This window comes from Coregonus lavaretus (assembly GCF_964263955.1).
Source record: "Coregonus lavaretus genome assembly, chromosome: 1".
In the NCBI taxonomy this organism is placed as follows: Eukaryota; Metazoa; Chordata; class Actinopteri; order Salmoniformes; family Salmonidae; genus Coregonus; species Coregonus lavaretus.
In genome coordinates this window covers 15,951,817-15,978,651 of record NC_139988.1, presented here as the reverse complement: position 1 = coordinate 15,978,651, position 26,835 = coordinate 15,951,817, and the positions used below count along the sequence as shown (strand labels likewise).

Below are 26,835 nucleotides of genomic sequence, written 5' to 3'. Positions count from 1 at the left end.
GGTTAATTTTCGTCGTCGTTGTTGTTGTTTATCTTAATGTTTATGTTAATGTTTTTACTTGTAATACTTCGTCTTTACTTATAACACAATGACGTGTAAACGTATGAAAGTGTCCTTTCAAAAACGGGATGACAGCTCTTCCAGCCATCACTGCTGTGTGCCGCAATGTACAGTGTCTGCCAGATGCAATTCTTCTGTTAGTTTTTTTTACTTTTCCCAAAGACAGTGAATTACATAAACGGTGGGTGATTAACATTCGATGAGTCAACTTTCTTACAACAAACACACGAGTCTGCAGCCGACACTTTCTAAGTGAAAATGTGATAGAGCCTCCGACTCCAGCTGGGCGCAGATCTCTGAAGAAGGGAGCTGTTCCAGTGCTGTTTCAATGGAACAATTTCAGTCTTCCAGCCCCACGGCCCGGAGTTTGGGAAAGGACCGAGTGTCCCAACACAGAAACCATGAATGATCCGTCTGTGCAATTGGACTGTCCTCCTGACCATGACTACTGCAACAGTACTGAACCTGCTGCGCTGGATATGTCCCTTGACCACAATGAAGAACTTAGTGTTGAGGAGATAACTATCAGCAGCAAGTTCTGCTTGGAGCGGTTTGCTGGATCTGATGATGACATAAGGTTTTTCACAAGGTAAATTAAAATGTCCAATGTGTTTAATATATAGGCCTATGTATTTGAGTTGTCAACAATGACTAGTATTATTATCTGTTTAAATGTTGCATGTGTGATGTGTGTTGTTGTAAGCTACTGGAAACCTTGAATTTCCCTCAGGATGAGTAAAGTATCTATCTAAAACTATCTAGATCTAGGCTATCTACTAGCGCATTCATTGTATTTTAAAATACGGAGAAGAGCAGTAAGCAAAAGGACTGACGTGTGCATGGTCCAGTTTCTGACCTTAGTGCCAAATGTTCTAAGATGTTGTATAACTGTCAATAAGGATGCTAACATGCTAGTATGCATGTGACACAACTGTCTGGTATCGAAATGATACAAACCATTGTTCGTGGTTTATGCCACTTCTGCTCTGTTTCAGTGCACGAAAGTACAGGAGGGACGACAGACATGCCACATTCAGAGTAATGGGCAGTCTGTTATAGTAATGCAACCAAATTATTGCATATCCCACACCCAGCCACACAGGAACAGTAGCTTTTAACAAGCACAACTGGCTGTGAATCACGCAATGTCATCTGAAATACACAGAAGCATAATTTAATGGGTTTTGAAAGACGAGGGTCTACAGGAGCAGGAGCAAAACTTGTTCTTTCTACTTTTTACTGGTGTAAGCAACTTATCTACTGCCTCGTGTCACTTTTGTGCTTTCTGCATCACTTTCCTACTGTCTTGCACCACTTGGCTATACTGTCTCCCACCACTTACCTATTGTCTTGTGCAATTTACCTACCTTCAAACAGTATTGGCAGAGCAGTAGGTGAGTGGTGCAACATTGTAGCCTAGTACCAATAACAACAGTAGAGTGAAGGTTTTGCTCCTAATTCCTCTTGAAAAGTAGAAACATCAAGTACAAAAGCAAGGAAGTTGGGCCATATGTTTATAAAGAAAGAAGTAAAGATGACAGGACAGTTTTGAGTAGAACATCAGCAGTTTGAAGAATAGCTGAGTGGAATATGTTACTGTCATTGCAGTCATCTGATGTGTATTTTTAATGGATTATCAGATGAAATTGAGTTAATCATGAACATATAGTTGTGGCTAACTGAATTGGGCCGTTTGTTTTTGTCTCTCTCTTCAAACACAGTGAAAGGAGCGGCACCAGGGTTGAATAGAGTTTGGGCTAGACCTTTGTCTCTTTGGTATCTTCTTGATTGATTACAGCTTGAGGGGGTGAGGTTTGTGTGATTTAGGGCCTTGTCATGTTTAAACTAAACATGAGTGTGTGTGCAAGACAGGGGAGTGGGTGATTGGTTGGAGTAATAGTTCAGCCGTCCTCAGGGACAAAGGAGTGGGTGGAGCAATAAAAGAGCGGGAAAACTGAAGAGGAATATATAAGATGGAGGGAGACCTTAAGGATGTGTGCCCCTCTGTAGACAGGTATCGGCTTTGTTGAAAACTTGAATAAAGTCATTTCTTGATGCAACAAAAACTCTGTAAGATCTTATTTGTAATAAAGTATAGGGGTTATTTTCCACAACATAATTGGCGACCATGAAGGGACCTGTTTAAAGAGATTTTTGATTGCTTTACCGTCTGAGGAAGTTTGAGCGACTCACACAGACTCAGTGGCCACTGATTAAACAAAGTTAAGCTACGTTCTTACTTTAACTGTGTGTTTCGATCAAGCTGAATCTGGGTGTGGGGTACGGAAGAATTCTCTCCAGAATAAGGACCAAATTTAGTAGAAGAAGCAGAGTTTTTGTTGGAATGAGGAATAAGCATGCATGCAATGTAAATTAGTGTAAATAAGACAAGCAGGCTAGCATAGACGCAGGCTAGTAGTAGGACAAGCAGGCTAGCATAGACGCAGGCTAGTAGACAAGCAGGCTAGCATAGACGCAGGCTAGTAGACAAGCAGGCTAGCATAGACGCAGGCTAGTAGACAAGCAGGCTAGCATACACGCAGGCTAGTGGACGAGCAGGCTAGCATACACGCAGGCTAGTGGACGAGCAGGCTAATACGTAGGTTTGCTCGTCCGCAGTAGGTGTGCATCATCCTGGATGAGGGGATGCACAAATTAGACAACGAATCGGGTAAAAAAAATTAAGTCATCCTGAGAAGGTGACACTATAAATTGGATGTTCGGACAAGCTGTTAGGGGGTAATTAAAGTTGGGAAAGATAGAAGGGATATAGGATTATGGTAAAATTGACCATAGTAAAGGAATATTCCGGTAGGTTATGCAAATAGTGATGAAGCGTGTTTGAGAACAACGTTGTGTGAATGTGGTATGATGAAGAGATAAAGAGGTGCGTATGATAATGTTATAGAGCGTGTGGTGATAAAGAATCATTAGAAATACGAATGCAGTGGATGATTATGAATAATATCGACATATGATGTATGTTATGTGTGGGTAATTGAATAATGGAGAGTGGATAAAAGTGGAATAATTTATAAGTGCTAGCTTGCGCGCCCAAACACGTAGACGTACGTGGGGTGTGCGAGACAGTACATAGAGCGTGTGGGAGAAAAGGTTTTAAGCATTATAATAGTTATCTATCATTTCAGAAGCAGAGGTGATATAGTCAAGGAATTTTAGTATATTAGGGGAAAATATAATTAATTTGGTTAAGTCGTTAGATCTGTTGCAAAATCAATGAATGTGTGTTTGACTCGTTGACTGCTAAGTTATACATTGAGCGTGTGAGATCGGTGTCCTTCAAAGCTATTTTGTGATAAATGTGGTATGTGCAAGATACTAGAAATACAGACCATTTAGAATTGGAATAACGGAGGATTTCCTTGTCATTCAGATATAGCATAGATTCTGCATTAGATTTTCCAATTACGTTTATGGGTTGCTGAGATTGATAGAACAGTCAATGTTCATTTTGTGTTATAAGACTGAACGATTTAGCAGCTGGCTGATTTCAAATTGAACGACTCCGGTATTCAACCGGAATAGGAGACGGGGAGAAAGATAGTTAGTTATTTTCTGTGGCGCTGAATTGCATTTTGGTCATTTGGCAGACACTCTTGTCCAGAGCGATTTACAGGAGTGGTTAGGGTTGGGTGCCTTGCTCGGGGGCACATCGACAGATTTTTTGCCTGGACGGCTCGGGGATTAGAACCAGCAACCTTTCCGTTGCTGGCACACCGCTCTTGACCACTAGGCTACCTGCCGCCCGAATGAGTTGATAATTTGAAAACTACTGAGAATATAATTGGAATAGTGAATTGAATATGGATGTGAATTAAATGTATGCTTGTAAATTATAGCCAGTGTTTGTTTTATTAATTAGGGCATAATCAGAAAGGACAGTTACAGAAATTGAATAGCGGGCTGGCAATTGCACTGGAGCTGTGGTAATGATTATTTGAATTGATAACAAAGGAAAATAATTTATGGCTCTGGTTCGTGGGTAAAAGAGAGACAGTCCAGCTAGTACGAATTGAGCTGTAAGATTTCAAGTAGAGGTCTAAATACTTGACTGGAAAACAGTTATTTGACGAATTCTAATTGTTATTACTTTATTCGATAGGTTGCTTAACACAAGTGATGTATGCAAATAGTTGGTGAATTCTAGAACGATAATTTATTTTCGTTACGTGAACCAGGGGATGCAAGTAGCTTTAGCTAATATGCTGAGGGAATAGCACCAACTTATAGTGGGTTCTAGATTTGTTGAATAAACAAACTTATATTTTAAACTAAAGTAATGCAATAGGCTACAATTATAACATTATCAGAAAAAGGCTAAATTTAATGCGAAATAGTTATTACAAGTGTCATTGATCCAGTAATGATAGAAGGATAGTAAAGGAAAGGCAAGGGATAAAATCTCATTTTAAGGGAAGAAGAAGAGTATGAAGATATATTAGGAAGAAAAATACCATTAACTGAGGGATATAAAACGTTTAGCTGAGAAAGACAACAGGAATAATTTACCTTACACCCTAATATAGACACTGAACCACACAAGTAGTAGAGATGGCAGGAACACCAGTAGCAATCATGAAGAGAAGGTTCCCAGAAAATAGTAATATTGGTAATATCTCTGAGAAATGGGAAAAAAGGACCAGGAAAATAGTAACTAAATGGCCAAAGGAGGGAACATTTGATGTAACAGTGTGAGAGGAAATGGATAAGATAAGGGAACAAAGAATATCAAGAAAATTAGAAGAGAGAGAGGGAGTGAACCAAAAAAGGCTGGTTCAACTACACCACCACCATACGCAGAAGGGGGGCAGTATTCTCAGGTCACAGGTTTAGTCTCAATAACAGGGAATGTAGAGATAGAAGGAGAAAAAAGGAAGCAGCAGGTTTCCACACCAGGAAGAGGAAAACAATCACATTTAGATATAGACTGTTATGAAAGACTGAGGGGGATGTTAACGGAGCTGGAAAATTATGGGATAGATGAACAAGTGTATGATGGGCAAAGAGATGGGGGGAATACAAATGATGAGGAAGGTGAAGAATTTAGACAGTATGCTGACTCTGATCAAGGACAGAATGAGACAGAGGGACTAACGTCAGAATCACACAAGAAATTGTGCGATCATATTATCCACGCAATGGAGAAATACAGGAGGGATGAATGGAAATTGGCGAAGCAGTGGAGAGAGATTTTGAGAAAACTGGGACAGTTGCAGCTGGAAGAGCTGACAAGCAAGGACAAAAAGAAAACACAAACTACACCTGTTCTCCAAGAAGGTCAACAACCACCGCCTCAACAGCAATGCCAAAGATCTACTGCCTTACCAGTAGTGAATGTGTACACACAACAGTCTCCTGGACAGTAGCAAAACAAGAATAATGAAAAAAGACACAAGAATCAATGGTACCAACCACAGCATCAAACACACCAGAGTGGTGGACCAAGAAGACCAGGTGTCTGCTGGGGGTGCAATCAATTAGGACATATGAGAAGGGATTGTCCTACCAACCCATGGCTGCCTAGGCAACCACAACAGGAAAATTGGCAAAGAAATGGCACCAGCTAAGATGAATGGCAGCAGTCTTAGAACTCATGGGGAGGACCAAATCAGGGTAGCTAGAGAAGCATTTATTTTGGACTAGGGGACAGGACTAACTTTTTGTAGGTTCTGGATTGATTACACAACAATTTATATTTTTTACTAAAATCAAGGCAGCAAATTGAAATGATTAGAATACTGGAAAGTGGTTATGGGTTTGTTATGTTATAGGTGTATATTCCACTTAATGAAACATTATAATGTCTGATGTGTCTTGATTGGGAGTCGTTCTTCACGGATTGATGGAAATCCCCTACAGCAGGGTTCTTCAATTCCGGTCCTGGAGGGCCGAAACACTTCTGTTTTTTATTTCTACCTGGTAGTTAATTGCACTCACCTGGTGTCCCAGGTCTGAATTAGCCCCTGATTAGAAGGAGAGGATGAAAAACAGAGGTGTTTCGGCCCTCCAGGACCGGAATTGAAGAACCCTGCCCTACAGTATGAATGAGGAGGGAGATGTAGGAGACCACGTCTCAAACAACATTTTAATAGATGCTTGGGATCAAATATCACTGTTTCCTTACACTGAGGAATTGACTGTATTTGTGAGAGGGAAAAGTATTACATTCAGTGGGGTTAAAGAATCCTTCCGAGGGTCAAAGATAATACATTCTGAAAGGTGAAATGTAAATTGACAGTATGGGTGACAGCGCGAATGAGGGTTACAAATGGTCAAATGGTGTGTCATGCTGCATTTAAACAATCGCTAGAGGGGTTGAATTTGTGTGTTATGGATTGTAGTAAAGTGTTATGGGTGTCGAATGACGATGACGCTAATGGGCGAAACCATCATCACATTAGTAAATGATTTTATAGGAAAGGGGCCACAGGGCATGTGGGAAAGTACAACCAACGAGGCAAGAGATAGCATATTTGAGTTTTCGACGTCACAAAGCATGTTGGGGGTGATTGAGTGGTAGCAGTGCGGCTAAGGAAAAGCCTAGGGGTTTAAATCTTATGGGATTTTATTTCATTTTATGTGCACTAGATTGTGGAATTCACTGGAGAAGGGAGCTGTCACAAGTGATGTTCTTGAGGGTTGTCTGAAAGGAGGGATCAGGAGATGTGGCAAGAGAGTGAGAATTTCGAATTTAGATTGTGTGGACTGATTAAGAGGTATCAAAATGGAAACTAACTAAATGTGTACTTTTTCTTCCAGGAAAAAGGGGGGAGTGATTCTCTTTTCTTTGAAATATTTTCTGAGACTATAGATAAGGCCTGGCCATTTTTTGTTTGTTTATTGTTTTACTAAATGGTGTTCAAATAACCACAAACAAACCACTTAGTATGAAATGTTAGCTGTATAGGATTTTTATTTGTATTTTAGGTTTTTTCACGGGATGGAAGTGAAATATCTTAAAGGGGCAAACACATGTAATTTGGGCTTTTATTTACTGAGGGATAAGTAAATACGTGTGATTTATTTTGAAAAGAGCTGTACTAAAGACATACTGTACACTTGGGATACAACATTTATGAAATGTTTTGACGGTTGTTAATGAGTAGTATACTATTTGATTAAACAAGTAATTGAATGATTTCAATGACCTCTGCAATCTTTCCTGGCTTTATGGTGTGGCCTGATCATCCACACTGTTAAACTTGGAGGCATGCTGAATTGATTGATTTATAATAAGGAATTGTAAAGAAGTATATAATTTGGCATTAATCCTATATATCATCCCAAACAGAACAAAGATGAAGTGGGAGAGTTAGTCTTGAAGGAGAGATATCCTTGAATAATGTTATCGAATGCAATTGGGTTAAGATATCATCAAGGGTTGTCATTTTAAGTTCAGTTATTATTTTTGGTTTAACAAGCAATGTTGTTGTTGTTTTGTTTTTTGAACACATGAATCACGATGTGATGCATGTGTCCAAAGGGGGGAAGGTGTTAACGATTTTGTTTTTTTGGCCTTACAGGGGTTTTACAGGTGTTTTAATGATTTTTGGGCTTACAGGAGTTTTAATGGTTTTTAATGGTTTTAATGTTTTTGTGGTAAGATATGCAAATTGTATTAAGGATATGAGCAGTAGTAATAATGTGTTATGGGTTAGGTTAAATCTTTTTTGTTTTTGTGATAGGAGGCAGGGTGTAGAGGAGGTCTGTCTATGAAATGAGTGGACTACAACGAGCTGGAAGGAGGTGCGCTTCATAATCTCAAGGCTTCTCCTGACGGATGAGAGGACATAAGTAGCATACTGTGTCTCACCTAACCTAACAATGTTCTTAAGATTTTTTTCCCATGGGTGAAGGGAACTCTGCCCAACGGAGTAGAGAATCTGAGTATTTTCTGCGCCCTGGAGACTATGTGATGGTAAAAGACTACGGAAGAAAGAGTTGGAAAGACCCTATGTGGAGGGGCCTGTACCAGGTGTTGATGGCTACCTTGATGGAGGGGCAAGTAAGAGAGAGAGATTCCTAGATCTGTATGTAACATTGTAGGACTTTTCTAACGCAGAGGAGGAAGATGGCACCGCTTCGGCGGAGCATTGTTTTGTTTTGTTTGTGTGTTTTTGCAGCAGAGACTATTGGTACGCTGATAGAAGGACACAGTCCACAGAGAGATGGTGATAGATTGAGAGGGACTCTGGCTGATCCGGAAACCCTAGTGACGGAAGAAGGTTAACAGCTAAAGTGACCATACATCATCGTCCAGGTTACACCAACGGCGGTACGGATAGAGGGGAGCGCGATCAGGTATCATCTAAACCATTGTACCAGAGTGAGGGAACTGATGACTAAGAGACCACTGAGACTTTCAAGACCTCCAAGACCTTCCAGACCGCCGAGAGATTCCAGACCACCGAGAGATTCCAGACCTCCAAGACGCACCAGATATCCTCATCATTGATTTCTCTGCACTTGACTAGTTCCCTGAGAATAAGGGGAATGGGGTACTGATAATAGCAAAGAGCAGAAGAACAAGACATAGAAGGGATAAAGACAGGATTAGAATGTATATTCCTGCACAGGCAGGAACCATAACTAAAATACAGAAAGGGATCACTATTAAAATACAAGGGTTAAATGGTTATTGGTGTGGGAAGAACCAGCACAAGGAGTATGGGGACATCACATGGGGTAACGGTGACCTTAAGATAATAAAAGAAAAAGACAGATGGATCATAGACATAAGGATAACAGTTCAAAACTTAGATAAACAATTTGATGTAGTACTTAGTGTTAGAGTTCCAGGGGGAAGTGTTGTTGGAGTAGTTATTCCTTGGGAAAGTGCACTAAACCCTGTACATGTTAGAGCCATACCAAATACAGAAGAAAGGGAATGAAGGAGCCGTTAAACAATGATTGGTATAGATGAGTACAATATATTACATTACAATTAAATAAAGAAAATAGTCTAATATGCACCACATCTCTGTTTAAAGAATTAACAGTAGTTCAAAATCTTCACAGTTACCAGGACTGTGTGCTAGGATTCAATCACAACTTTTGTAATATTTAGGAAATTCTAACTATAAACAATTTTATGATCAACCAGGATGAGGAGAGAAGTGTAAGCAATTGTTAGAATAGGAACAAGGAAAAGGGAAACATCCGAGTAATATCAAATAGATTATGAGGAAATATAGGAATGTTACAATAAAACAATTGGGTTATATAATTTGGGAGAATTCAAGGGAGAATGTGAAACTAGGGGGCGTTTAAACAGATATATTTTTATTTGAGGGGTCCCTGTATTCCAAAGGCTATCAGGCAGAAGGATCAAGTATTAGAAATGGGTATTAAGAATGAGTGGTGAAACATAATGATTTGTCACATAGTCAATGTTAATAGGGATGTTTTGGATTGGAAATTAACTCAACTAAACTGTTATGATCTGTCCTTTCCTGAGGTTACTACGGATGGTGTCGTAATGCATAGCAGAGATAATTTTGTCCAGAACGGTGTAAACCTCAATAAAAACCAAAAACCCTCTACCTGGCTGAAGAGGAGCAACAAAGGCGTTGAAGACGTTCCTGTCCGACACCACCTCTGCCAGGAGACCTGAATCCAGCATCAAATCAAAGCAATCAATTGCCTTCTCTTTTGGGCCTTTTCTCTCAAGAATGTGACAGGAGTACATGTGGAGAGAGCAGGAAGAGAGAGATCTATGCCAATACAACGTTCTTCATAGTTTGGGTATACTGGTTGGCAAAATGGACAAAACAGAATGATGGTGGAGGGGGGGCGGCTCAGGTGTGACATTGGAATTGGGACATTGCCATGGGCAATCCAAGATGAACTATGAAGCTATCTGAAGGACATAAGGAGGACGCCAGAAGATTGAGTGCCCGTAGAGGAAGGGAGTGTTAGTTGAGGTAGTATGTTGAATTGAGGAGGTAGTATACACTGCTAAATTTATAGTAATTTAGACTAGGAATGCATTGGGATACTGATCTGTTGTAATTCTCGTTATGAGGAAGGTAATGCTAAAATTATGGATAATATAAAGGTACATTCTGTTAGTGTCAGTATGTGCCAAGGTGAGAGTTTTAACTTTGAATGATGGAACCAAGGTGACTGACTAAGAATTGTCATTCTAAATTTGTTTTGGGTAATTAATTTGAGTATGATTATGAATTGTAAGCTGACTGATTGATCTGAATGAAGATATGTGAGTTAAAAGATGTTGACACTATTCTTAAACATGTCCTAGGTAGTATGGTTAAAACAATGCTACGTTCGTTTTAATGTGTTAGGAGACTAACACTTATGTTGGAATTATTTTGAGTAGAAATAGTGATATTTTTATTATGAGTATAACCTTGAATGCAAAGATTGGGATTGATAGCATAAACAATATACTTTTATAAGTTTATGGGATTAGTAATCCCATTGGGAGGGATATGATGTGTATTTTTAATGGATTATCAGATGAAATTGAGTTAATCATGAACATATAGTTGTGGGTAACTGAATTGGGCCGTTTGTTTTTGTCTCTCTCTTCAAACACAGTGAAGGGAGCGGCACCAGGGTTGAATAGAGTTTGGGCTAGACCTTTGTCTCTTTGGTATCTTCTTGATTGATTACAGCTTGAGGGGGTGAGGTTTGTGTGATTTAGGGCCTTGTCATGTTTAAGCTAAACATGAGTGTGTGTGCAAGACAGGGGAGCGGGTGATTGGTTGGAGTAATAGTTCAGCCGTCCTCAGGGACAAAGGAAGTGGGTGGAGCAATAAAAGAGCGGGAAAACTGAAGAGGAATATATAAGCTGGAGGGAGACCTTAAGGATGTGTGCCCCTCTGCAGACGGGTATCGGCTTTGTTGAAAACTTTAATAAAGTCATTTCTTGATGCAACAAAAACTCTGTAAGACCTTATTTGTAATAAAGTATAGGGGTTATTTTCCACAACACATCAAGTCAGGAAAAAGTAGTAATCTCATTATTGTTTACATTTCAAACCAAACTCCAATTTGTTTACAAGAGACCCAACAACAAAGCATGGCAATTCCCACTCAGCTACCCTGGTCTGTATTAGGCTACCACTGTTCAGCTATCGTGAAAACCACTAAAGTTCTAAAGTGTTCTCTTAGCAATGGCAATCAAAGCTGTGGTAACATTAAATGAGTAAAACATGTGTTGAACGGAACCTTGAACAAGTTCAACAGAACTTTGAACGTGTCACTTAATCTAGTCCTACTCTCAGCTGGTGTGGTGGCTTTAGTTTCTTCATTGAGCGGTAGCAGTGGGCTCTCACAGAGATCTCATTTGTAGCCCTGTTTTTACCTGATACTTTTATAAAAGTACAAACACATGAAGTGAGAGGTATATACACATGATTAAACTTTATTTAAAGCATGATTAACCTGAAGCAGGACGGAGTCATGACTTAAAACACCAAAGCAAGGCTTCTAGCTCAGGCTAGCTAGCGTTAGCATATTACCTTCAAAGTTGCAAAGAAAATAAGAAACGTAAAATTTGAAGCCTTTTTCCAGTTTGCTACGTGGTGTCGTACTGGATGTCCGGACGACCCTCCGTATATCATTAACAGATACTTTAGGCAACTCCAGCAAACACCTTGTAAACTTCATCTCTGCCATCATAACGGTCTACTGTCACTGTCTAATGTTTTTTCTGGGTAACCGGAAATGCCCAAGCATCCATACGCCAATGCGGAAGTGATGCGTGCATAGAGCCCATTCAATGGGTGTTGCGTGTTCGTAAATGCATCAGTTATTCTGTGTGTCAGAATTGGAAATCGGATTAGATAGTCAGAGTGAATTTACGAACACACCCTTAGACTTGTTTTCAATGAGAATTACAGATCTATAACTCACATTTCTATGTGAATTTGGTCGTCCCTAAAGGTACATATTGCAGCTTTAATAATAAACAATTACAAAAATACCTACATAAAATTGAAATAATTGGAGGTACAACATTAATATATTTTTTGTGTGTGACAGAAACCACTTTTCCCCTTCACACTGGAACTGAACGCAGTATGCTATTTATTATATGGCCCTATTCTCATTTTAGTGTAATGAATTTGACCGATATTGACTCTATACGAACTTTATTGCCATTTAATGCTTGTTGTAAAAATAGAAATGGTTCTCTGTGGCCATCTTTCAGCCTCTCCATCCCTTATGGTAGCCGGTGGTCATCTGCCGCTCGGACATGCCATCATTTCACAACGTTTTCACCCTGAAAAAATGGATAACCAACGATACAATATATCCTCAAACGTTGATTAGACCAGATTATGTAGCCTATTTAAAAGAGCTCAGAAAGTTATAGGGAAGGGAGGATAGGTGATCATAGATAATAGTGAACATGACGCAGAATTATTTATAGGATATTTATTTTCCTATATTATCAGTGAGCAGCTGTCCAAACATGTCTGGAGGTTGAGAAACACGGCTCTACAGTAGCCTATTCTTAGTCGATTGTTTTGGGAAACTGTGATTAACGTAGTTCAGTAGCAATGTCCTCCTATTTCCATCTAAACTTTCAGAAAAGTCGCACCCTAATGAAAGCCGTGTTCTCTAACTGCTTTGACATGCCACCTGCATAGACCGTCTTCAAACACACACCCATGTGAAATATGAGTCTTAGACAGTTTATTAGAAAGATGTAGACAATTTTTTTTTTTTATCACTGCAATTCAACATCAATTTAAGTTCTTCAGCCTGTGATAACCTGACAGGTTGACATACACACCAATAACTAATCTTATATTTGTCTCAGCTGACTTCCATTTTCTTGACAGTGCAAATATAATTTGGTCATTATACATGTTTACCATCTCATATCAACAACCCCCTCACCACACGAGGCCCAGGAGTATTAACTGCCATAACTCTAAACAGGTAGAATATTCTTGAGAGTAAAAGACAAATCCAGATGTTTTCAGAGGCCTAAACAGATAGGAATGGGTCAATTCTATTCCTGTGTCGCCTCATGTGTAAATGTGTGATGAATAACCCAACTGATGTTAGATCGCAAATAGTAATACAGGATTAGTAAAATTAAGAAATTGATCGTGGGGAGAAACATGTCAAAACAGATGCCTGTAAGAATTCCAGAACATTCAAAATCTTTTCAACATAACATTGATAAACTGTTTGTGATTTAACAGGTGAGGAAGAAAGGGAAACGTGGAACTGTTTCTCTGATCACTATCTATATGCCACAGGGGAGGCTCACAAGAGGGAACCAAACAGAAAATGTAAACTGTTGAGGTATGTAGCTATAGTCTTCAAAATCAAGTTTTTTTTTTCACTGCCTTCAATTTCAAGATAGTTTATGATTCCTCCTTCCTTTCTTCCATCCCTCTTTCCAGGATTGAGGTTTTTCATTCCAAATCAGGCATTTCTGAAAAAAAGTCATATTTTATACAGGTAACGAGCTGAGATTAGGAGCACACTCTTAAAGGGAGTGCTCCTAATCTCAGTTTGTTACCTGTATAAAAGACACCTGTCCACAGAAGCAATCAATCAATCAGATTCCAAACTCTCCACCATGGCCAAGACCAAAGAGCTCTCCAAGGATGTCAGGGACAAGATTGTAGACCTACACAAGGCTGGAATGGGCTACAAGACCATCGCCAAGCAGCTTGGAGAGAAGGTGACAACAGTTGGTGCGATTATTCGCAAATGGAAGAAACACAAAATAACTGTTAATCTCCCTTGGCCTGGGGCTCCATGCAAGATCTCACCTCATGGAGTTGCAATGATCATGAGAACGGTGAGGAATCTGCCCAGAACTACACGGGAGGATCTTGTCAATGATCTCAAGGCAGCTGGGACCATAGTCACCAAGAAAACAATTGTTAACACACTACGCCGTGAAGGACTGAAATCCTGCAGCGCTTGCAAGGTCCCCCTGCTCAAGAAAGCACATATACAGTCCCGTCTGAAGTTTGCCAATGAACATCTGAATGATTCAGAGGAGAACTGGGTGAAAGTGTTGTGGTCAGATGAGACCAAAATCGAGCTCTTTGGCATCAACTCAACTCGCCGTGTTTGGAGGAGGAGGAATGCTGCCTATGACCCCAAGAACACCATCCCCACCGTCAAACATGGAGGTGGAAACATTATGCTTTGGGGGTGTTTTTCTGCTAAGGGGACAGGACAACTTCACCGCATCAAAGGGACGATGGACGGGGCCATGTACCGTCAAATTTTCCCTCAGCCAGGGCATTGAAAATGGGTTGTCGATGGGTATTCCAGCATGACAATGACCCAAAACACACGGCCAAGGCAACAAAGGAGTGGCTCAAGAAGAAGCACATTAAGGTCCTGGAGTGGCCTAGCCAGTCTCCAGACCTTAATCCCATTGAAAATCTGTGGAGGGAGCTGAAGGTTCGAGTTGCCAAACGTCAGCCTCAAAACCTTAATGAGTTGGAGAAGATCTGCAAAGAGGAGTGGAACAAAATCCCTCCTGAGATGTGTGCAAACCTGGTGGCCAACTACAAGAAACGTCTGACCTCTGTGATTGCCAACAAGGGTTTTGCCACCAAGTACTAAGTCATGTTTTGCAGAGGGGTCAAATACTTATTTCCCTCATTAAAATGCAAATCAATTTATAACATTTCTGACATACGTTTTTCTGGATTTTGTTGTTGTTATTCTGTCTCTCACTGTTCAAATAAACCTACCATAAAAATTATAGACTGATCATGTCTTTGTCAGTGGGCAAACGTACAAAATCAGCAGGGGATCAAATACCGTATTTTCCGCACTATAAGGCGCACCGGAGTATAAGCCGCAGCAGCTAAATTGAATGATGTGTACATATTTAAGCCGCAGGTGTTTTAATGTTTAATTACCATATGTAAGGGTTTGTGCACAGAGGGGATTGTCGGGAAAGAGATGGCTGCTTGAGGAAGCTCCCATTTATTAACATTTCAACAAGCAAGTTGCATATTTGCATAACGTATTCAAGTGTTACCATTTAGTGCAATAGTAGCTACAGAACATATACTGTGCTGTGTAAACTGTACTGTATCACATAGCGTTTCAGACACACAACTTTTCAACACTGCTCTCGTTCTGTCTCTCGTTCTGTCTCTCGTACCACTCTCGGTTCCACTTTTACTTTTGCGCGCTACCTGTCTCACTCTTTTCCGGCCTCCAGCTTTTCCTGCTGGAGCCCGCCGCTTAAAGGTGGGGGGCGCGGACCAGTCATAGAGCCCATAGAGTTAAAGTTGGTGGACTGTAACCTGTAAAATCCATAGATTTAGGAGGTCTTCTAGTGGCCGTTAGCTGTAAAAATCCATAGATTAGCCGCACCATTATATAAGCCGCAGGGTCGAAAAATGGGAAAAAAGGCGCGGCTTATAGTCCGAAAATTACGGTACTTTTTTCCCTCACTGTATATGTATATGTATGTGTGTATATATATATATATATATATATATATATATATATATATATATATATATATATATATATATATATATATATATACACACAGCTCTGGAAAAAAGTGTATATATATATATATATATATATATATATATATATATATATAGTGTATTTTACGTTTGAGACACTTAATGTCAGGGATGCATGGCAAATGTGAAAACATTAAACATCTTTTTTGATATTGTCAATAAATGATATATGCATGCCAGTTGAAGTGTGATTTTGAACTTATTTTATCAGTCAGTGAGTTCAATGCGTCTGTTAAGTTCAAAAAGTTATTACACCACCTATCGTGTAATAAAATAGTTTCCATTAAAGAACTTTGAACCAAACACATCAACAATGACTGACGGCCTGAATGGCCAGAGGTGATCATAGGTTTGAATGTACTGTATTTATGAAGAAAAACAAATGTTTTACAGTACAGTACAGTTCAAAACAATATGACGTGTATGACAAGATGTGAAATACAAAAGTTCTGCAAGCTATACAGGGCAATACAATATTTTGGAAGACAATACCCTCATGTCTCCAAGACAACACTTTCACTTCAGAACAAGACGTGTCTTCTGGTCTCCAAACAACAACCTGTATACAAAAATAGGAATTCAATGATAGTAAACAATACATGAATTGCAATGCGAAGAAGCAATACTCTCCTACTGACTGTATAGAGTATGATGTATGACAGGCTGAAACTGAAAATGCAGTGCCATTCTATTGCCTATTTAAGGCCACAATCTATGGCATAAGGGTAATACAATCTATAAATAGGTGAGTAATGAAGGCTGGGTGTGCTGTATCCTACCTGATCAAGCTGCCAGTGATAAGGGCCCCAGCAACCGGTCCCACCCAGTAGATCCAGTGGTACTCCCAGTAGTTAGCCACCACTGCAGGGCCAAACGCCCGCGCTGGGTTCATACACCCTCCAGATACTGACCCGCTAAAAGACCAATGGGACAAACAAATCTGGTTTTATATTGATCGAACAATGCATTACATCAGATCAATACATGTAGTTAGTAGAATTAATCATTATCAGGCAGGCAGTGATGTCATCAGGCAGGCAGTGATGTCAATGGCAATGTCCTCTTTATTCCTGCTGTGCCATTTCTTGTTATTGTCGATAACGGCACAGCAGGAATAGTATTGAACCTGTTCTGCCGTGAACCCTTGTCATTTCAATACATCATCTACATCTACCATGACAGGTCTCCATAGATTTGCTCAGCCCTTACCCAGCCAGTATGTTAGCAGTCACAGTGAGCCCGATGCAAAGTGGGGCCAGTGGGGTACGGGTCCTGCCGTTGACGGCCCCCATACAGACTACCAGGGACAAGAAGAGGGTCATGACCATCTCTGCTACAGTGGCACTGCCGATGGCGCCGGTGGTTTTAACCACGTTGAATGCTCCCCCTGCTGCACTGTCATAGCTGATGATGGAGGAGACTGCCTGTGGAATATCACAACATCTGTACGATTAGATTGGGGTTTTAATGATTGGATGGGATTATAGGGAAGACTGGGGCTGGTTCTCATCATGGGTTGGTTGGATAGGGGAGACTGGGGATGGTTCTCTCATCATGGGTTAGTTGAATAGGGGAGACTGGGGCTGGTTCCCTCATCATGGGTTGGTTGAAGTGGGGAGACTGGGGCTGGTTCTCATCATGGGTTGGTTGAAGTGGGGAGACTGGGGCTGGTTCTCATAATGGGTTGGTTGAATAGGGGATACTGGGGCTGGTTCTCATCATGGGTTGGTTGAATAGGGGCGACTGGAGCTGGTTCTCTCATCATGGGTTGGTTGAATAGGGGAGACTGGGGCTGGTTCTCTCATCATGGGTTGGTTGAATAGGGGAGACTGGGGCTGGTTCTCTCATCATGGGTTGGTTGAAGTGGGGAGATTGTGGCTGGTTCTCTCATCATGGGTTGGTTGAATAGGGGAGACTAGGGCTGGTTCTCATCATGGGTTGGTTGAATAGGGGAGACTAGGGCTGGTTCTCATCATGGGTTGGTTGAATAGGGGAGACTGGGGCTGGTTCTCTCATCATGGGTTGGTTGAAGTGGGGAGATTGTGGCTGGTTCTCTCATCATGGGTTGGTTGAATAGGGGAGACTAGGGCTGGTTCTCATCATGGGTTGGTTGAATAGGGGAGACTGGGGCTGGTTCTCTCATCATGGGTTGGTTGAATAGGGGAGACTAGGGCTGGTTCTCATCATGGGTTGGTTGAATAGGGGAGACTAGGGCTGGTTCTCATCATGGGTTGGTTGAATAGGGGAGACTGGGGCTGGTCCTCTCATCATGGGTTGGTTGTCACATTACTTTAGGTTATAAACGCGTCATGTTTCAGGGTTTTACAGTGTATATGAGGTGAAAGTAAAACATACGTCTTGGTATTTTAATTGTTTGAATTATAGGAGTAGGCTATCCATGAACAATTAAGAGGAAAGGGAGAGCTATAGCCTATTTCAAACTGATTTCTAAATTGTTGCAAGGACAAGACATGGAAATTAGGATCATAGACAGGGGCACAACTTTGGTTTTAGAAGTGGGGGGGACATAACCTGGCCGGGGGTCTGGGGAGGACTTTTTTGGCCATCTAATGCTCATTTCCTGCATTTCTACACAATCCAATATGTCGTGTCTATTTAGAACAACAAAAAGTAAGCAAAAATGCCCACAGTCATCAAGCTAGGTAAGAGATCATTATTACTTTTGTTTTAAGTGGTTGATTGTCTTTATTAAGACATCCTCTGCTGAGGAGTATTTCTGTCTGTAATAAAGCCCTTTTGTGGGGAAAAACTCATTCTGATTGGCTGGGCCTGGGTCCCCAGTGGGTGGGCCAGGCTCCAAAGTGGGTGGGCCTATGCCCTCCTAGGCCCACCCATGGCTGCGCCCCTGCCCAGTCATGTGAAATCCATAGATTAGGGCCTAATGAATTTATTTCAATTAATTTATTTATTTATTCATTAACTGTAACTCAGTCAAATCTATGAAATTGTAGCATGTTGTGTTTATAGTTTTATTCAGCTCTTTTTACTTGCACACAATATAGCTGGATCACCCCGTCCTGTATCTAGGGGTCCACCGCCCTGCAGCGCCCCAACCCAACACACCCCACACAGCTTTAGGATCTTAGTGAAACATTCATTATTGGTTTCAGGTGTGTTAGGCCAAGGCCAGAGTGACAACGTACAGTACGACAGACCCCCAGGGCCAGGACTGAGCAGCCCAGCAGCTAGGGATTGCCTAAATAGATATCTCCTCTGACGTAGACATGTTTCCAAAACAGACTCCTTTTATCGTACTGTATTCCATAAAAAGGCTTCCAGAACTTATGAAAATTGCCTAGTATACATTTACTCTTGTAATAAATCAAATCTAGTGATACATAATTTGACATTTGTGCCATCCATTGTGGGAGGATAACCAACCTTCCAATTAATGGCAATGCATTTCTTAGCCGCTATAAATGCTTGGTTACACAGCTTCTTCTGATAACAGTCTCTAGTATCAACATTTTCAAGCAAACATAAACAGGGAGAAGGGAGAATCTGTAGACATGCTGAGATAAAAGAGAATACTCTTTGCCAGAATTCAGCAAGCCTTCACAAGACCATAACATATGCAAATATGTCCCCTTTTGTGTTTTACACCTCCAGCAGAGGAATTACATTTCTGTGTGCATGTAATTCAGTTTCACTGGCATATAGTATGTTCTATGCATGGTCTTAAACTGCAGTAATGTATGTCTGAGATCATATGAACATGACAGGGCATTCAAACATATCTGTATCCATTCATCATCATCAATTACTTATTCTACCAGGTCTTTCTCACATTTTTGTTTGACATGTTTTGTGTCATACAGTTTGGAAATCAACTTTGGAAGTTTGTCAGACTGCCTTAAAATAGTTTCAATCTTTGAAGAATCTGGCTTGTCCAGTATTTGCTGCACAGAGAGAATAAAGTGTTGCATCTGCAAAAATCCAACACAGACTGGTCTTCCCTGGTTGCCTGACCCTGCTGAGACCCCTGTCACCATCTGATCCTCCTAAGATGAGTCAATACAAATAATTACCTTGGTGTACATTTATACACTATATTATCCAAGAATAGAATCAATGGTTCAATAATTGAAATGACCATTATTCCCAGATCCCAGACTGTAGCTTTAAGCTTAAGCTGCTGTCCTGTAGCTACTGTAGGTCTACCCATCAACTCAAGATGGAACTTTGTATCATTCTCTGATATTGTTAATATACTGCAAAATTCACCTGAGCTCCGTAGACTGGTCTTCCCTGGCTGTCTGACCCTGCCCAGACACCTGTCACCATCTGATCCTGCTAAGACATTAATGAGAATAGTGTTGTGTACTGACTGTGCACCATGACTGTGAAGCATGTAGAGCTGTTTATTACTGTATTTGTGTGAAAAGTAGGGAATTAGCTATGGAAACTGACAGATCAATTACATTACAGTGGGGGAAAAAAGTATTCAGTCAGCCACCAATTGTGCAAGTTCTCCCACTTACATCACTGCTCTAGAGGAGATCTGCATGGAGGAATGGGCCAAAATACCAGCAACAGTGTGTGAAAACCTTGTGAAGACTTACAGAAAACGTTTGACCTGTGTCATTGCCAACAAAGGGTATATAACAAAGTATTGAGAAACTTTTGCTATTGACCAAATACTTATTTTCCACCATAATTTGCAAATAAATTCATAAAAAATCCTACAATGTGATTTTCTGGACTTTTTTTCTTATTTTGTCTGTCATAGTTGACATGTACCTATGATGAAAATTACAGGCCTCTCTCATCTTTTTAAGTGGGAGAACTTGCACAATTGGTGGCTGACTAAATACTTTTTTTCCCCACTGTACATTGCTATACTGACTAATAAAAACTCACATTGCGCTGAAAAAACGTCAGAATATCGGTATTCAAACGTTTGGCCGCTGGTTTCATTGTTTGATTCAGGTCTAGTGTGATTGAGGCAAAAAGAATAGCTAACGTTAGCCAACTTTGGACAGCTCTCTCTCTCAACTGGCGAGGGCTAGGCAAGTTCATTTACACTACCGGTCAAAGGTTTTAGAACACCTACTCATTCAAGGATTTTTCTTTATTTTTACTATTTTCTACATTGTAGAATAATAGGGAAGACATCAAAACTATGAAATAACACATATGGAATCATGTAGTAACCCAAAAAGTGTTAAACAAATCAAAATATATTTGAGATTTGAGATTCTTCAAATAGCTACCCTTTGCCTTGATGACAGCTTTGCACACTCTTGGCATTCTATCAACTAGCTTCACCTGGAATACTTTTCCAACAGTCTTGAAGGAGTTCCCACATATGCTGAGCACTTGTTGGCTGCCTTTCCATCACTCTGCGGTACGACTCATCCCAAACCACCTCAATTGGGTTGAGGTCGGGGGATTGTGGAGGCCAGGTCATCTGATGCAGCACTCCATCACTCTCCTTCTTGGTAAAATAGCACTTACACAGCCTGGAGGTGTGTTGGGTCATTGTCCTGTTGAAAAACAAATGATAGTCCCAATAAACTCAAACCAGATGGGATGGCGTATCGCTGCAGAATGCTGTGGTAGCCATGCTGGTTAAGTGTGCCTTGAATTCTAAATAAATCACAGACAGTGTCACCAGCAATATACCCCCCCACCATAACACCTCCACCTCCATACTTTACGGTGGGAAATATACATGCGGAGATCATCCGTTCACCCACACCGCGTCTCACAATGGCACGGCGGTTGGAACCAAAAATCTCAAATTTGGACTCCAGACCAAAGGACACATTTCCACTGGTCTAATGTCCATTGCTCGTGTTTCTTGGCCCAAGCAAGTCTCTTCTTCTTATTGGTGTCCTTTAGTAGTGGTTTCTTTGCAGTAATTCAACCATGAAGGCCTGATTCACACAGTCTCCTTTGAACAGTTGATGTTGAGATGAGTCTGTGACTTGAACTCTGTGAAGCATTTATTTGGACTGCAGTTTCTGAGGCTGGTAACTAATGAACTTATCCTCTGCAGCAGAGGTAACTCTGGGTCTTCCATTCCTGTGGCGGCCAGTTTCATCATAGCGCTTGATGGTTTTTGCGACTGCACTTGAAGAAACTTTCAAAGTTCTTGAAATGTTCCGTATTGACTGACCTTCATGTCTTAAAGTAGTGATGGACTGTCATTTCTCTTTTCTTATTTGAGCTGTTCTTGCCGTAATATGGACTTGGTCTTTTACAAAATAGGGCTTTCTTCTGTATACCCCCGCTACCTTGTCACAACACAACTGATTGGCTCAAACGCATTAAGAAGGAAATAAATTCCACAAAATAACTTTTAAGAAGGCACACCTGTTAATTGAAATGCATTCCAGGTGGCTACCTCATGAAGCTGGTTGAAAGAATGCCAAGAGTGTGCAAAGCTGTCATCAAGGCAAAGGGTGGCTATTTGAAGAATCTCAAATATAAAATATATTTTGATTTGTTTAACACTTTTTTAGTTACTACATGATTCCATATGTGTTATTTCAGAGTTTTGATGTCTTCACTATTATTCTACAATGTAGAAAATAGTAAAAAAATAAAGAAACACCTTTGAATGAGTAGGTGTTCTAAAACTTTTGACCGGTAGTGTACTTCTGTTGAAATGGGACAAAACAAAGGCTACAAAACATTTCCATACAAACAACAGCTGTTAGATAGTAATAGTAGTCACCTCATATCGTTATCTGCCAGATAGCTAGAGGCTAGAGCTGACCTGGCTGTGTTAAGTTAGCTACTAGCTAGCTAATTCATTCTCCTCAGTCGAGAGGGGAAGAAACACGATCTAACATTACATGTCAGTTACACTAGCTAATAGCTCAGCACTGGGAATAACCACTAGTTTAGTTTTTTCCCCTGTTAAGTTAAACAGCAATTACATCAGTCAACTAAAGAGTAGGCAGTTTCTGCTCTGCTTGATTTTACAACTCGGAGAAAGGCAACACACTGATAGCAGCTGTCTCTGTTCAACTCTCCTGTGCTGGTCCAGCCAGCCTTCCAGAAGCTTTGCCTTTCACACAGCCTGTCTGCCCGCTTTGGGGTGTCCGCATGGTCCTAAATCCAACCGACTGAAAAAGTGACATTTCAGAATGTGGGGGGGACATGACCCCCGGTCCCAAGTGAAGGTTGTGCCCCTGATCATAGGCTATAGCCTTTATGCTATATTGGGAGTGTTTATATAAAAAATTATACTTACAAAGTATAAGCTGTTTAATTTTGTTAGAACAATATTCCATCAAAATCAATAGTGTGATTATTTCTAAGACTGTAGGCTAGCCCACAATACTTTCTTCATTTCCAACAGACAGTGTTTGATGGGCAATAACTCCAAAAGGGTGCCCATTTCAACCCCAAGACCTAGCTGACTAATCTCCACTCCATGGTAAAGGAAGTTTCTGATGAACTCCACCTTTCTTTGTTTGCTGAAATCCATACTTTTTCATTAAATGTTAAGGAAATACCACAACTGTTTCCTTGTTGAGATTCAATTGGCACATGCACATTTGCGCTGAGTTGCCATTGTAGAGCAACAGCAATGAGCAAACAGTCGGTGGTTCTATTTGATTAACGTTTTTAGAAAAAGGATGAATTTCAGCAAACAAAGAAACACAACTACCGAGGACAAACATAGGTACAAGGTAAGCATTTCATAATTTACATTTTTTAAAGTATTGACCTTGGGCGAATCGATGTAGTCGGAGCTAGATTCCACAAAGCCTGGTCTCTGCTCCACTCCATTGGTGGAGTTCATCAGAAAATTCCTTCACCATGGAGTGGAGTTTAGTCAGCTACCCAAGACCTTGCTTTCTTGTTTAAAAGAGTATCTTATGATATAGGCCTACCAGTGTTGAGAAATATACACAGTAAAAACTGTGACAACCAGTCCCAGTCTGCTCATAAATGCACTGCTACTCACAAAATGTTTCAGAGCTATCAAGTTATGATATTGCGTCAAACAAACAATACTGCTGGCCTCTGGTTATTTTCCTCCTGTGTTTGGTCAGTACTACTGTTCTCACCTGCAGTGAACCGCACCACATTCAAATGGAATCAGACAGACTATACTTTTGAGCGAACCACAGTGTGTTGTTTGGTTTGTTTGGACACCTGTCCAAACAAACCGAATTTAGGGGGTAATCGCTCCAGAGTAAAACAAAAAAACGCTCAAACAAACTTGATCTGAAAGCCCCCTTACCTTTGCCAAGCCAGCCCCAGTCATCCCCCCCACTATCTGTGAGAGTATATACGGCCCCAGTAGGATGACGTCCAGTCCTCCACTGACGCACACACTCACAGACACAGCTGGGTTGAAGTGGCCACCACTGGATTCAGACAGAATAACATGTTTAATACTTGCTACTGATACTCATGCATTAGGAAAATCACACTGATAGAAGAGATGAACATACGTGTTATAGCTAGAGCCTATATGTTTTTTGGGGTCTGATACTGATTCCGATTTTTTGGCGGGACAAAACGTACTAATACGATATATGTGCCAATTGTTTTACAGCGCGAAAATTAAAAAGTGTAATTTTTCCACAATGAATTATCATAAATTGCCATCCAAAAGAGTAATTGTCCAATAAATATCCTTCAAATGTTGATTTCATACATTGTGATAATAATGACACATCATGAGAATGGCCACAAGTGTTCAGATAAATGAGATTCCCTTTTCTCATCCTAGTTATTGAATATCAGTTATCGGTTGAGTTATCATATAGCAGTAAAAGGGCCAAAATAAGCCGATAATATCGGTGAACCGATATATCGGTCAGGCTCTAGTTATAGTAAATCTCCACTCATGGGAACAAAATTATACTTAAATCATTCATAAAAACATAGTAAAACTTTCTGACCTCAGAGTGCATGTCCTTACCTGATCTCTCCCAGTACAGCGATAACAATCGCCAGCGCCAGTCCATGAGCCAGAGCGGGCTGGATGCTCCCCGGAACACCGGCATTCTCAATAACAGACCCGCATCCCACAAAGATGAAGAGAGTGCATCCCACCATCTCAGCCAAGCACGGCTGGATATACCTCTCAAAGGTGGTGACTATCTTCCTGGAGTTGACTGCCGCTGAACCTAGCCCTGAGTCCCCAGTGTCAGCCACGGTGAAGAGCTCCGTCTTTGACTCTATCACAGACATATTGCTGACTCCTGCTGCTCTCTGTGTGTCACTTACATCTGCTCTGTCAACTGATCAGCCAGAGAGTGACACATGCACTGATAAGAGTGCAGACAGGACTGTCACATTGGGGGGGGGGGTCTCAGGATATGCGTGGGAGTATCGCCACAACGCCACCTCCCCTTGCTATGTTGGCATGTTTTGGAACACATCCCCATATTGCCATAGTATTTCGCTGTAGTGGAAGTGGCTATTGTAGTGCATGAGAGACTGATGATGGAATGCCTTACCAGTCTTACATTTTAACATTTAACATTTTAGTCATTTAGCAGACGCTCTTATCCAGAGCGACTTACAGTTAGTGAGTGCATACATTTTAATACTGGACCCCCGTGGGAAACGAACCCACAACACTGGCGTTGCAAGCGCCATGCTCTACCAACTGAGCTACAGGGGACTACTATACAATGTGTGAACTATGGTAAAAATAAACTTTTAAATGTACATTTTTCAGAGCACCCTAGTCCCCATACTCCATAGTAGTTGCCACACCAGGTTACTGCGTGATCCCAGATGGCAGCGCACCTTTATGGAGATATGGTGTGAATTCGGTAAACTCAGGAAAAGTTGGATATAAACTTTTATTTTCACACATTGTATAGCCCGTACCAACTGGTACATAGGGTTTTGCGGTATCCAGATTTTCACATCATCATACAGTCTTTACTCATCCTGGGATTACTGGTATTATGCACTCACTAATTGTAAATTGCTCTGGATAAGAGCGTCTGCTAAATGACTAAAAGGTAAAAGTAATCTTCTTAATAACTTGCGTCGTCGTCGGGTGAGGTTGTGTCTCTCTCTGGCGGGAGGTAAGCTTGGCTTATATGGCTTATATGCATAGTTTGGGCTTTGTCGAGTAAAGCTTAAACTATGTATTTAGATTGTAGTTAGGTATTGTAGGTAGTTATCGTGGGTTGTTGTATGTAATTATTGTAGGTTAGTATTGTATTCGGCTGAGCCCGGTGAAGCACGAAGCTAGCTAACCCACTACATGGACTAGCTAGCGGGTGGCTACTGGTAACTATTAGCAACTGTGGATAGTTGTTTCACGCCTGAGAGTGCCTGTAATTACGCCAGCTAGCTGCCTACAATAATTACATACAATAATGCCTAACATTCAGCTGTTTTTCTGACCTCATTGTCTGAAGCGTTAATGTTAGGTAGTAAGTGGCTACTGTGCTTGAAATTTAGCTAGCTTGTTGCTACCTGGATAGCTACTAAACAATGGCTGGAATGACCTAGCGAACAGACGCGAACTGGCTGAGTCAATTCAGTGGCTAGCTTTGCACATGGCTAGCTAACAGTAGCTGCTAGGGGTAAGTTATAACCTATAAGTTATAACCTACATTTGTGTTTTGTTTTTACATACTGGTAGCCAGAGTCGTTCAAGGGAATTCGGGACATGGGTGACTAGTTAACGTTAGCTTGGCTCTCTCTGTGTGTTCGTGCCGTGGGAGGAGGGGTTGCTTCGTTGTCTGAAAGCAATGGCTAGCTAGTATGCTAACTATTCTAGCTAACTAACTGGCTGAATAAGTTGACGACAGACTCGCTCAAGCTGTCGGTACTAACCCACAACGTTAGACACGGACACGAATGATCTGATTGGCGTGTTGACACACTGGTGGTTTGTTGTGGCCGAGTATTGGTGCTAAACCGTGTTGTTGGAGTCCGGCATGCTAGTTGGCTGTGGCGTGATATGACTAGGTGCCCTGGACGATTTTCACGGAAGAATACTGTACCAAGTTAGCTAGCTGAATAAACTAAGTTAGTCTATTCCTAGAAAACATTGAACCGCTGTAGTTTACAACAAGTATAGTTTCTGAGGTGGAAGATGGGAGAGTTTTATATTTGGGTGTTTCAGTGAAATGTAAGTGAGGAAGGCCCCGCTCTCTCCTTTCCCAGGTGTTTAGTTCATTTCATTCTGATCTCCTTTGCATTATTGTAGCCATTTTCTGTAGCCTGTCAACTATGCCTCTGTCTATCCCTGTTCTCTCCTCTCCGCACAGGCTATACAAACGCCTCACAC

At 40.9% G+C, this 26,835-nt stretch overlaps 1 protein-coding gene across 7 annotated transcripts; it reads right to left on the bottom strand.

Moving 5' to 3' along the window:
• Positions 1 to 15,930: 15,930 nt before the first annotated feature.
• Positions 15,931 to 24,853, bottom strand: LOC311135159 (aquaporin-8-like). Of its 7 annotated transcripts, none has more exons than XM_084169060.1 (6): positions 24,496 to 24,853; positions 23,809 to 23,935; positions 19,830 to 19,898; positions 16,794 to 17,008; positions 16,364 to 16,498; positions 15,931 to 16,143 (listed from the first exon to the last, which is right to left on the bottom strand). In XM_084169060.1, exons 1-6 carry the CDS (start codon positions 24,765 to 24,767, stop codon positions 16,101 to 16,103), a joined length of 861 nt encoding a protein of 286 aa, XP_084025186.1. In that variant the 5' UTR covers positions 24,768 to 24,853; the 3' UTR covers positions 15,931 to 16,100. The 7 variants fall into 7 exon arrangements, with proteins under 7 accessions (XP_084025186.1, XP_084025187.1, XP_084025189.1 ...); XM_084169061.1 differs by having other exon boundaries at positions 19,830 to 19,895; XM_084169063.1 differs by lacking the exons at positions 23,809 to 23,935; positions 24,496 to 24,853 and adding exons at positions 20,466 to 20,536; positions 20,874 to 21,993.
• Positions 24,854 to 26,835: the final 1,982 nt, after the last annotated feature.

Bases quoted from the DNA above. Each gene is read 5' to 3' on its own strand.
- LOC311135159 (XM_084169060.1), bottom strand. From the start codon at position 24,767: ATGTCTGTGATAGAGTCAAAGACGGAGCTCTTCACCGTGGCTGACACT. The intron at 19,899-23,808 runs GTAAGGGGGCTT...TTAATGTCTTAG, and splicing joins CTGGGGCTGGCTTGGCAAAG to CAGGATCAGATGGTGACAGG. The intron at 16,499-16,793 runs GTAAGGGCTGAG...TTGGTCTTTTAG, and splicing joins ACTGCTAACATACTGGCTGG to CGGGTCAGTATCTGGAGGGT.